General features: G+C 45.7%; 1 protein-coding gene across 10 annotated transcripts in view; it reads left to right on the forward strand.

The window, feature by feature from the left end:
* The first annotated feature begins 245 nt into the window (after nt 1-245).
* The window catches only part of KIF1B (kinesin family member 1B), an 80,816-nt gene continuing 67,850 nt past the window's right edge, over nt 246-13,211 (forward strand). For all 10 annotated transcript variants that reach the window (XM_048967959.1, XM_048967965.1, XM_048967962.1 and 7 more), the window contains exons 1-2: nt 246-553; nt 6,799-6,983. In XM_048967959.1, the coding sequence (XP_048823916.1) occupies nt 6,878-6,983 (106 nt within the window). In that variant the 5' untranslated portion in view covers nt 246-553; nt 6,799-6,877. The remainder of the gene's footprint in view (nt 554-6,798; nt 6,984-13,211) is intronic.

The raw sequence follows: 13,211 nt of genomic DNA on the forward strand, positions 1-13,211 counted from the left end.
GTCCCGAGGATCGCGGACGGATTGACTCGGGAGGCGAAGCCTTTCATTGAGGACGGGTATTCCTGAGCTGTGATTGGCTTGCGGCAGTGTCAAGCTGATGATTGGCGACTAGAGGGGCGGGCAGGCACTAGTCTCGCGCGTGGTGATTGGTCAACAACGGGGCAGCGGGGGCAGCGGAGAGCGGCTATTGGCTGGAAGGACGTTTCACCCACCCCTCGGAGGCGGGGCCGCGTGCTGAGAGCCGCGATTCTGTCAGTGTGGGAGCGGCGCGGTCGGGAGCGGACCGCTGTGCCGCTTCTCCCCGCCGCGGCCTTTCTCTCCTCCCTCCCCCTGTCCCCTCCCTCTCTCCCTTCTTCTCCTTTCCCGCTGTCTGCTCGCTCTCTCCCTGCGACGGGCGGGCCTCGCGGCGGAGGCGGCGAATTGTGATGGGGGAGGCCGCTTTCTTCCCTTTCCCCCGCCCCGCTCTGCTCTCCTTCTCCGACCCCAGCCGCTGACGGCGCCGGCGGCCCAGCACCGCCCGCGGCCCTCGGACCCCCGCGGCGGCCGTCCCCAGGTGAGGGGCGCTCGGCGCCGAGGGAGCGTGGCACAGCGGCTGCGGGGGGTGGAACGGAGGGAGGCGAAGAGCTCCGGAGGGAGCCGTAATGCGGAGCGGAGGCCGCTTGTTTACGCTCTGCCCGGCGGGGGGAGCGGGGGCCGCGGGTGGGCTGCGGCTCGGGGAGCGGGGCGGGCGCGGGGCCCGGAGCCGTCGGGGCAGCGCCGTAAGGCCCCGCCTCGCTGGTGTCTATGCGGGCGTTTCGTCCCGGCCGCGTTTCCGTCCCCGGCGGTGCGGCCTTTTCCACGCCCGGCGTCGCGGGTGTCACCGATGTTCGCCATCCTTCGGGCTCGTCGTCGCTACTCTGGATGCGGGCGCGGCCGTTGTGCCGGCTGCGGGGTGTGCGGAACCGGAGGGTGGGGGGGAGGATGGATGGATAGATGGATGGATGGATGGCGCTTCCAGGGCGCCCGCCTTGTGTCTGAGCAGCGCCAGGTAGTGGCTCTGCCCCTGGCTGCAGCGCGGCGCGGTTCGAGGCAGCCATGTTGGGCTGGGGAGCTGCCGGCGCTTAGAGCCCGGGCGGGGAGCCGGGACTGGCATCGTGGGCAGAACGGGGGGCTGAAACGTAGAGCGGCGTTCAGTGCGTGCTGATGGACCTTCAGTGCGTGCTTATGGCGGCTTTCTGTCTGCTCTCTGAATCGAGGAATCAAGCGCTGAAAGACGTCTGTACCATTTATTTATTTGTTTTTAAAGAGCATTCTTTTCATTCCCATCTCCTCTTCAACTGTTTTTTGTTATTGTACGGCCCAGTATATTGCCGTGTTGGTGAATACCCCGCATGTTCATACCATCTGACTCTGCACCTCTTCTATCCGGCGTTGCCGCTCTGTAGCGAAGTCCCAGGGCAGCGATTTGTGGTGTGTGAGTTCAGCTGATATGTCAGACCATCAGCACCACCCGATCCTCACAGGGGGACCTAAATTTGGATCCCCCGCCGCCCCCCTGTTGGTAATCCCTGCTGCTCTGAACAGCTGTTTTGCTCACTTTCCACACAGTAATCTCTGGGCCCCTTCCTTGCCTTTCTTTAGAGCTGCTGTGTGGTTAAGTTACAAGTAGGAAACAATTTTTCTGTTTAAAAGTTGGCACATTCTCTGGTGGGCATCTCATATTGTTTCTTGCCCGGATAGGACTCAGTGGTTGGCTGTTGAATAAAAGCAGTACTTCTCTTGTGTGTGTGAACCTTGTTTTTGTAACAGCTTTGGATTGGTTACAAACATGCTTGATGATGTAAATAAAATTTTGACCCTTTTAGCTCCTGTTTTGCTTGTAACAATCTCAGAAAAAAACAATACATTCTGAACTGATTCAGAACTTCAGAATGCATCCAAGGCTCCAGGTTCCAATGAGGTTCCAGTGTTTATTTATGCATTTGGGTGGAGGCCCAAATGTAGTTGCAGGTGCTTTGAGATCATAAGTGGTGATTGACCAACGTGGTTGTGTTTGGCAGAGTGAATAGCAGAAAACAGACAAGGGATCCAGGTGATTTGTTTAATGATACGTTTTAACAATGAAACCTTGGTGTGTGACTTGTAGGACTTGGTGGGTGGTGGGTATCATTTAGTAATAGTCTGGTGTAAAATTAATATGCAGGCTTTGCTTTTGTGCTGACAGAGCTCACCGAATGCGTGGGTGCTGCCAGTGGGGTATTGCATCAAGCACTCGTACAGCTCCTTTCTCGATCCTCAGTTGGATTCATACAGAGCAAACACTGAAAGCTACACAGCTGGTAGATCCTTTTCAAGATGCAGAATGATTCATTCCGCCCCGAACAGCAGCCTTAGAAGCCTGGAAGGAACGTATGCAAGACAGCTTCATTTTCTTAAGGTTGTTCTTCTAAATCTGTCCCACGGGCTGTGTTACACATCTTCACTTACTGCTGAAGTTGTGTCTCCTCTTACTGCTCCTAGGCAGTGTTCTGTAGTACTCAGAGGTACTTTGGGAAACACGAACCTTGAAAAACCAGTTGCAGTTTATTTCTAGCTGTACAACGTGGTCTTGTTTTGCCTTGTGTCATTCTGTGTGGTGAAGGGCTTTATAAAACGTTATGACTAGTCAGTAAATTAAAAAAAAAAAAAAGGTATATGGGAAGACTGGAAAAATACGTGGTCTTGGGGCTCGTTGTCCTATAATCGAAACTAAACCTTGCATAGTGAGGTGTTCTTGTGAGCATCAGAAGTCCATGGGCATCTGCAGGTAGGCATTTTGCTCTAGCTGTGAGAAGGGGCAGAACTGAGCGAGGCAGAAGTGAATGTGGTGTCATTTTAGAGCAGCATAAAAGAGAGGGTTGGTACCTTCAGAAGTCTCCCATTGGTTTTGGTGTTTTAGTGCATTGGTTTTGTGCTCTGCACTTCTTTACAGCTGCTAGGAACAAGGCTGTCATTTAGCCGGTGCGTGTGCAGCCGCTGGTGATGTCCTTGTGTTCTCTTGCTGTGAATGTGGTGTTTACTCATGGAATTAGTTCCCCATATTTTCGGTGTGCGGTTTGTTGGGAGCGCTGATTTTTGTGGGTTGAAGTGACACCACAGGCAGGTTGCTTAAGGCGCTCTGAGAGGATGTTTGGCTTCCACAGTCAGCGTGTTGTTGTCCAGCTGCTCTTTGACAGGAGTGGGGGTGACAGCACTTGGGGGAAGCGCTGCTGGTGGTGAGGCTGTTCCTGCTGGTGACCTGTGCTGCTCTGGAGCTGCATTGCCGTGCTAAAGAATCCTGTTCTGATGCCGTCCCTGACTGTCCTGTGACTGCTTCTGGTAGTCTGAAGGGTTAAAAAACAATAGAAGGGAGAAGCTTTTAATTCAGTATTGTGCAGATCTCACCTAATGTATTAAGCTCCTTTTCTGTCGTTTGTTGGGTATTTTTGAAGAGATGGTAGAAGAGGAGAGATCCAAGATGGCTATTGTGCAAGACAAAGGATTTGCACAGCAAACCTCCAGGTCAGTCAGCTGCTTATCATGCAGCAGGATGCGTTCCTGGAGCTGCAGTTTCCCTCTGCTGCCAGGCACTTTGGAAAGCAGTTCTGGCAGTTACTGCTGTTGGAGGTAACTAGCATTACATGGCCTTGTATTACCAGGAGCCAGGAGCTTTGTTTTCCATAATGTGTTCTGCTGCGTGTAACAATAAAGCGCCCGACTGCATCTTTTAATTTTGCTTACTCCAACAGTAGATATTTTTTTTTCACTTGTCCCTTGATTGCTATTTGACGATAGCAGTTAGTGTGAGGTGAGAGCTCTGCTCACTCCTTGTCTCTTTGCAGGGCCTCCCCATGGCACCGTGTTGCTCTCACGACTCCCTTGGCTGGTTGTCATGGGTGAGAGCTGGATGGAGCCCTGCAGGGTGGTTATAGGATAGAATTAAATAGCAGATACAGTTATGCCTTCCACTAAGATATTTTTAGAGGCTATCTTATTTACAACCTTAGTTCTTTCTTTTGCTGAGCTCTTATATCAATGATGTCTCTAAGGTATCTGTGATGGTTACAGCTCCTCTGAAGCCCCACTTCCCACTTCTGCTTTAACCAAATGTATCTCACAGATGAGGCATTTATCAGGAACACTTTCTGTTGTGTTTGGTTGTAAATTTCTCTTCAAAAAGCAGCTGCTTGCAGCTCTCAATCCAGCAGATCTGAGCTGTGGTTCTGAGATGCACGCAACTTCTTGAAAAGAGGATGATTCTTCCACTCCATCGTGTTTTCCAGCTTCCTGTGTGTGCTGGTTATCTGTAGAGATAGAAGCAGTGCAGTAAGAGGTGTTTTGTGGAAGGGTAACATAAACAACTTTGGATGTGGGACTTCTCAGTACGAAGGGAAAATCCTTAAGTTTCATAACTGCTGTTATAAGAGCACATTGTGTTGTTTCCACATCTCTTCATTATTGCCCTTATTTCCATTTATTGGCCCTTGTCGTGGGTTTCATGTCAATATTGGTAGGTGGGGGAAAGGAAGAGAGAACCACCCACCCATGTTGGGTGGCTTTTCTAAATCTGAGCCTTGAGAAATCAGCCACCAGTTTTCTGTTGTCCCATGCTGTAGCACAGCCTATGGACATTCTGCAGCCCCTTCTATTTCTGTAGCCTGGAGAAGAAAACCCCTGAACTTCGAGTTGGACACAGTGCTGTGAACTTGGCGTTAACAGAGACTGCATTTTGGATGCAGAGCATTGTGTTGGCCATGTGTGGCAGTGCTCCTGTGCTCTAGCAGCAATTCTCAGGGTCAGTTGGGTAATGCCACCGGGCTGTATCCAGATTAGTCTGTCCCTTAGCTCTCCTGAGGGCACAGGTACTTACATGGGATGGAATTAGGAAGGGAGAGCATCATTTCCACTTGGGAGATAAGCAGAAGGTGATAATGAAAGTGTAAATTTGACACACACACACACTTAGTAATACTTAATCTCTGTGAAACACCCACAAAATCTCCTTTAAACTTTGCAAATCATGCAGTTCATTCCCAATACCTCTTTGCTGTAGTCTGTTTAAGTTTGCAGTGCAACTTCTTCATCTCTTACTAATGCAGAGCTGTAATAACTGGCTGTCTGCCTTGGAGCTACTCATTGTACCACTTTGCTGTGTCACTGAAATTCTGTTGGCTTGTTCCTGTGGGTTTTCCAAACCTTGTATTCTGCTGAGAGACCTCTGGTACCTGCTGAAATAAGGAATGCTTTCTTCCACTGCTTCTGCTTGCTGGAGTAATTTAATTTCCATCTCCACTGTGTGATGGTGTTACTGAAGTAGTGCAGTTTTATTAAGATCTTGTCCTGTGTGAAGATGTCATCGCTTGAATTGAGCATTTACCTACCAGCTGGAGAACTGCAGAGCTGAAAAGCTTCTGCTTTTGATCTGCTGTATGCTTTGTGATCTTGTAGCGTTGTGATTACATGACATGGATGTTTCTTTGTGTGGAGTACAGCAAGCCATGAAGCAAGCTTTCAGGTTTTCAAGGCCTTGAATGCTGACTAGTGCAGAGTACTGTCTGTGTTCACTGGGGTTTGAGGTAGGGATGGCTTTGTGAGTAGCACCAGATTCATCTGATCCCTCAATCCTTTCTTCAGCAGTGGCTGTGGCAGATCTTTATCTAGATGGGTAAACCCATTGTATCATCATGCCTTCTCAATGTAGCCTTCCAGGTTCCAGGCTGTGGCAGGGATACTTTCCTAACCATGGTGGTGGCTTTGTTTTTTAATAGACCTTGATGGCTTCTTTTTGAAATCTATCTTATTGGTTCTTGAACTTTAAACTTCAATACTTACAGCATCGTGTGGCATTATGTCAGACTCCTTAGTGGTAGACTACATGCAAAACTTTCTTCTAGTGGGAGGGGTTGTTTGGGTGCAATGCAATTGAACCAAGCACTATTATTTCTACATTGCAGAACTGTATCAGATGGATGTGCCTTGAGGTTGGGGTTGTGGATGTGATGAATAGTTTGCTCCCTACTGAAGTGCTTCATCACTGAGATGTGGCAGGTAGCATTTGGACAAGTGCTTTGATAGTAAATGAAGATGAACTCAGTGGTGAATGTTTGTGGGAGACAGAGATTGTAATATTTACCTGAAGGCAATAATTTTTGATTCCTCTTCATCTCTATGGAATAGCCCTTTAATCACTAGATATACAAGTAGGTAATGAGTTCCTTTTTTTTTTTCCTTTGGGAAAAGGAGATTCCCAGGAGTGCAGAGGGTTCTTTAAGGTTGATTGCTGCACCCTTTTGTCTGGGTTGGGGTGGATGAAGAGTCAGCGTGGGACGTCTGTCACACTTGTGTCAGTTTTACTCATACTGCTAATGCTTTGTGGCAGCAAGAGTTGACAGCTAGGGAATGTAGCTGTGTAGTAGATGGCAGCTAGCTCATTCTGAAATCTAAGCAGCTGTATCTTTACTGCTAAAATTATCTTTGTTAGGTTAAGCCTAACACATGTTGCAACCAGATCTTCTATTTGGTATTAGCGCCCCTTTCTGGGAAGAAAACCAAGCAATGAAAACAAATCTGCTTATATGCTTCAAAAGAGCTGCCTTGGATGACAGAAACTTTTGAATAGGGAGACAGCATGCAGGTGCTGTTAAGTGTATTTCCAGTTATGGCTTTGAAGTAGCAGCTTGTTGCATGGGAAGGGTGTTTGCAGGGAGGATTTAAAGTCAAGCTATTTTGTACAAGCCTTTTTTTTTTTATCAGCACAGATGCAGGAGTTGTAAATAACCAAATTACTTTTTTTCTTTTTAGAAAACGCCAGCAAGAAGGTAAACCTGAAGGGTTGTGACCTCCTCCACGTAATATCTCCAGTGCACAACAAGCAGCCAGGATGTCGGGGGCTTCTGTGAAGGTGGCTGTTCGGGTCCGGCCCTTCAACTCGCGAGAAACCAGCAAAGAATCCAAATGTATCATCCAGATGCAAGGCAATTCTACCAGTAAGTTGCTTTAAGCACAGAAAGGTCTGTCCGTGTTCTCTCTCCCTGATTAATCCTCTTCTTTTTATCAGGCTAAACTCCTTAGTGTGTACTTCACAGCATCTAGAATTACTGTTCTAGTGAACCTTCAGGTCTTCTGAGACTGTTGCAAATGAAACTACCTCAAAATCTAACTAGAAAGCATAAATCACAAGTTTGATGCTGTTGTTCATGGTGTTTGCTTGTGAGGAGTTGTGAATTCTGCAGAAAGATTAGGACATCCAAGTGAAAACCTCTTTGTTTTGTCTATATTGGAATGACAGATGTAGAAGTATGTTACAGGCCACTGTATCATCATTCTTGTGGTTGGTTTCTGCCTGGGTCTGCTGCTTTCCTTCCTGCTGTGCAGATTTGGCAATCTGTGCTTGTGTCAAGGAGCAAAGTATGAGTGAGAAAACAGAGGAGAAATTCCTGTAAAGTTTTAAGCTTTCCAGTCTAGATGGCAAAATAAAAGACTTAACACTTCTAATCTGTTAGAAATTAAGACTATTAAATTGTTATCCTGGGTCAAATTTGGAGGGTAAGACTCATCTTGGGGTAACTGAACATGGACACCATTGACTGTTTTTTTTTTTTTTGTGTGTGTGCTTCAGAAGGTCAAGGCAGTTTGCATTCCATTTTCTGCATTGCCACATGTAGACTAAGAGCTATACCTATAAACAACTCTTCTTGTAGTATTTTTTACTGTCAAGTAATCAAGTAATGCTTCTTGCCCATAACCTACGGAATTAGCATTCCAAGAGTACTGAGTTGCTTCACTGTTTGATTGCTTGAGTATTTACTCATGCCTTTTAATGAGAAGTAGGCTGCATTCAGGCTTCCTCTCACTTCTTTTTTCTTATCTAAGGCTGTACTCCTGCAGTGACCTCTGGTTGTGGTGTCACTTAAATAATGCGCAGAGATTATTTTCTCTGCTGTTGAAAGTGAGGTGTCCTGCAGAAAAGACTTGCTTGCTTTTCAGTGCAATAAACTCTTATCTTTAGACCCTGTGCAGAATGTTACCTGACAAAACAATTCTTATTGGATTTTCAAGTTTCCATTGAAAATGAGTGGAAAAAAAATGTTTAGCAGTCATCTGTTGTAGAAACAGATCCTTGCATCCAAACATTGCACGCCAACTTTTAGGCCAAAGCAGTGCAGAGGGGAAGAACTGTGGACACCATGAGATGGCATTCATTATGGAAATGCCACCAAGCTCTGAAATGCAGCAGCACTGCTGGGTGCCTCTGCAGTAGGCTTTCGTATTGCTGTCATGATGTGACAGCAGTCATTTTACAAGCTTAGGATTGTTGAACTCCAGGAGCCTGTGGAAACTATTTGTGGTACAGTGACAGGGGTGACCACTGAATCTCTGTTCATCTGTCAACTGATAGGGCAGAAACACCAGTTCTGTTTCTCAGTGCTGGAACTGCACTGCAGAGGCTCTTGAATGCCCAAGAAACTGCATCAGCTTTCAAAAGGAGGAAAATATTTCATGATTTATGTAGTTGGAAACTTATGTATGGCTTCTGCTATATTTTGTGTCCTGGAAATGTTTGATCAGTGGCCTTTTATTCGAGTCCTATGGCTGTGATACCAGATGGGTGGTAGGACAGATGGTGTCAGGTTGAAGTCATCAGGGCTATTACAGGCTGTGGGAAAGGAACCATCAGTTTCAGCAGTCTGTCAGTCTGCTGTTCTTCCCCACATTGCCCTCTTTGAGGAGAAATACAGCAAACAGCTGTAGACAGGAATTTTCTTCAATGATTACATTAGGTGCTATTATATACTCTTAATAACTGAGCATTTCTGTTTCAACTTATCCATAGTTTGAACTTGAATTAAGTAGCTTTGTGCACTGGTAGAAACGTACAGGAATGTGTGGGCTGTGGCTCAATAGCTGAACTAATGAAATATGCAGAAGTATCCAAAGCTGAACATAATGAATGCAGTCGTGCTCCTGCAAGAAGTGCTTTTGCCCTGAGTAATCAGGGCTTCTGCTTTTCCCTCTGAAGAAGGCAGTGTATGGAAACTTTGAAACCAGTACCTGGCACACCCTGCTTGTTTGTTCTGCTGATTTTTCTGACTGTTATTCTTTATAGTTGCAGAAATTGGCGATCTGCAGCATCTTGCCCTTAAAGGATTGTCAGAGTGCATCACTGTGTCTTTCTGTTTTTGAAATATGCATTGCAGGAATGAAATTCTGCAGTCCAGCTGAAGTCACATGTGCTGACTGCATTAAGGGGCTGGTATTTTGGCAGAAAGCCTGTGCTGCTCAGATCATATCTGATTGCAGATGGTATCCGTTTGAATCATGCTGTCAGAAGTTCTGCAGTGGAAACGGGAGAAATGAGGGTAGAATGGAAGACAATAGTGGGATTCCTAAACATGGGACATAAACATGGAAACAGCAAAATCCTGCTACTGAAGCACTTAATCAGTGAATGTGCAATGATTTCCAAAGGCAACATAGCATTACCATCAAACTGTTAGATAAAAACCAAAGCAAACGAAAGATGAAACATTTACTGAGAGGAACGCTTTTAAGAAAGACCATCCTTGTTTTTTGTTGTAACTTTTGGGACCTTAGGAAAAAAATAAGACGTTTTTAAAAGCATTTGCTATGCACACAGATTGAAGTGACCTGAATGTTTTCATTTGGATTTCAGTTCTGAAGGGCACATCTGTATTACCCCTTGTGCAGACCTGTGCCCAGAAGCCCTTGCACACAGACCCACTGGGTCAGGGCACAGTGCAGCTGTGTTTGTAGCACTGCCCTGGGGTCAGTCAGCAGTGCTGGGCTTCCTGGTGAGGGATAGGTGTGCCTGGAGGGAAAAGTTAATGGGCTCTGAAGACTTCTTATATTGATAATTAACTCCCTGGTGTGATCTTTCTGCTGGCAGTCCTTATGCTCTGTAATACGTTGTTCCTTCCTTATGCTGCTATTGCAGATAGGAAATTTTTCATATGAAACTTAATATCAGACTTTCAAGTTGCTTTTGTGATGGTGTTGTGTTGATTAAAATCCCACACAGTACTGAAGCAGACTGGAGCTTCTGCAATAACCCTAATGCAGTTTATCTTTGAGATGATTCCTTTTCATATTGGCAGTCTTTAAATTTGGAAGATTCTCTGCTTTTGTATTTCTATAATGTACTGGATAGATGGCTTAACATGCTCGAGGTTAAACTCACCAGCAGCTTTTGGAAATAAGATTTCAATAACAGATCTTGAACCTCTGGATGTCGGCGTATCTTGTTTGAATATGTTTTATCTCTTGCTTTTTTAATCTTTCCTTCAGAATGGTGTACATCGATGCATCTTATCTGCAGTGTGCTCAGCAGAGTCAGTCCATTCCCTAAATTACTGTTTTTATGAGTGGGAAAACCATCCTGCTGCATAATAGATGGGGTGAGAGGAGAGCTATAGATCTGAAAGTATTTTCTATCAGCAGTTCTTAGATTTCAAAAACGAGTAGATAAAATGTGAACAACATGGGCAGCTGCTGCCTTGGGTGGTTGGATCATAGAGTCAGGATGAACTGTTCTGTGTTCAGAGAGCATCCCAGTGCTGTGGTGGTCTTGTGGTGCTTTGCTTTTGTTTTTCATAAGCCTGCTGTCCATTAAAAAGAACAACACATAAATAAAAGTTAAAGTGAAGCAGAGGTTCAAGTTAGGAGGTGTGGGACTGCTCAGGTAGCTGTGGGTGGCTGAGTCTTAATGGCCTGGTCTTTTAAAAAGCTGAACAAGCATATAGAAAAGCACGATGAAGGAAGGAAATGAGGAATTATTTTACTGGGATGTTCTCTGTAACTGGTCATGATGGATTAAAACAGGTTTTGGTGTCCTGTGGGTGCCAGTGAAAGCAGTGTGTGTGCCAAGTGCACCTGCACAGCCGAGGTGTATCTGAAGGTGGGAGAGCAGCCAGCACCTCAGGCCAGCACTGATGATGGCCTGTTTGGGGCTTTTAACTCAGCATTTCTCCCTGTAGCTCTGTGATGTTCAAATGTTTTTTTTTGTGGACTGCTTAAGGTATTTTGTACTTAATGAAAGTAGGGACACTGGAGCAGCCCCATCTGCCAGGAACAATAGTTACAGCTGCTGCTGCAGGCAGATGGCAACCTGGGTTCTCAAGCAGGCGTCCTTGGTGGCAGAAAAGCTTTGTAAGGCATTCTGAGTTCAGTTTATAGAGGTTGAGGGACAAAATACAACTTTTTTTTTTTAATTTCTAATGATTTGTTTTCATTATGTGTCTCTAAAATCTATCAACCATTCAAAGAAGCTTACTCCAAAAGGTAAAAAAAACCAAACAAACTAGAATTTGCTGATCTTTTGCTTTCTCATTTAACTTTTGAGTCTTTTCTGAATGAAAAGGCACACTGAATGGAAAAGAAATGCTATTGTGTAATAACAGCAAGTTGGTTTTCTTTTGAAGTAGCATTCCATTAGTGTGGTTTGGACAGTTTCATTAAAGAGTTTGTATCATGGAAATAACCTTCAGTTTAAATCCCTGATGGGAGAAGTCCTTAATGAGAAACTGGCTGTTATTTAGGCTGGCACTGAGGACATGTGGGTAGTAAAGTAGTGGGAATTTGTGTAGTGGCTGCTGCACAGGTAGGAAAGGCAAGTGAGGGATTCTGTGGGAGCTGTCTTACCTAAATACGTTTTTCCTCCACTTAAAAACTTCAGATGAGACAGTGGAGGTGGGAGAGTTCAGTTTTGATTCTCAATCTATTTTCTTCAAGTGAGTGATTGTGGTATCAGCAAAAATGAACCCATTTCTGATATGCTTTGTGCCTGCCAAGGAGCAGGCATGAGTTCTTACAGCTCATCTTGTTTAGTTTGTTTTCTGCATACAGCTTGCTTCTGTTCCTGTGTGTTTGCCTCTTGAGGTTGTGTTGGGAAAATAAACTTTCGTGGAGTAAAGTCACTTAAGCCTCACCCAGGTTTTCCTGGTCTGTAAATGCTCATAACTGTGGTTACAGTGAATTGTCCATGAATGAGTGCTTGTTCGGTGTTAATGCTACCACGCAAACACAGGCACTATCAACACAGGCATTCTGTGGGTCCTGGGGAAGATGCCTTGCAGGGGAGGTTGATTTGGGAACTGATTGGAAAGATAAGTGTGAGAAAAGTGGAGTTTGCTGAAGTTCTCTGAATGTCTCCCCTGTTGTCAGTTGCTCTATTTGTTCCAAGTCCCACAGCAGGCAAGGGAAGGCCTGAATGCAGGCTTGGCTCAAGGAGAAGATGGAGGCAATTTTCTTTGCATTTTGTTATTTCTGTTTGCAGGGAGAACTGCTTCTAATAATCCAACTTTTTCACCACATGAATCTTTTAAACTACTAAGGCTGGTGGAACAGCCTCCCCAGGCTTCTTTGAATGCAGTGCTGGCAGTGTGTCTGAAGGCCAAAACCTTTGCAGAAGGCCAGCAGCTTTTGGAGGTGCCACCAAGTGAAAGCAGAAAGCATGGGATGAGTTTGTATTATCCTGCAGCAAAAAACACAGGAGAGAAGAATTGAGCACAACTCCAAGCATTGACCCACAGCTTCTGCAGCAGGCCAGTGTCAGGTTATTGAATGGCAGTGAGTTTTGGGGTGCTTTTGGTTCAGCTTTGTGGATGGCTGGAGCTGTGTGGTTCGGCTCGCTCCCACTTGCTGCACAGCCTGCCGGCATGCTGCTCTCCCAGAATGCCAGCTGCAGTGCTGGTATTTATAGCAGTGGGATCTGCAAGAGCAGCTGAGGATGAGAGCAGCTTTCCAGCAGCTTCTGTGAGCCAGCCTTTGCCTCGCTCTGGTGCTGCTGAGCACAATGCCCTCCCCCATCCAACCTTTCTTCCAGTACAAGGCTGAAATTCCACAGCAGGGAGAGAATCCGGTTGAATTCCAAATGAGCTGTTCTTAGCTTCTATTTGGTTTCCTTTCCTTTTAATGATTTGAAAAATGCAAACAATGCTTTGAAAAGGAGGCACTGTTTTACAAGCTGGAAGTGTCCGTTTCCCTTCATTTATCTCTTGTAATAACAACCTTGAAAGTCTCTTTATAAAAGCAGTACGGCCATATATCTGATTGCAGCGTATGCCTAGGAAAGAAGCCTGTATTAAACGTGTTTTTGTGGGGTGTTATTCACATCCCAGCACATAAGAATGCCTGCTCCACCCTGCTCTCAGTAAGCACCGTGTTCCCATTGTTGGCATTCCAGTCTACAGATGGCG

Source organism: Lagopus muta, chromosome 21 (assembly GCF_023343835.1).
Source record: "Lagopus muta isolate bLagMut1 chromosome 21, bLagMut1 primary, whole genome shotgun sequence".
NCBI lineage: Eukaryota > Metazoa > Chordata > Aves > Galliformes > Phasianidae > Lagopus > Lagopus muta.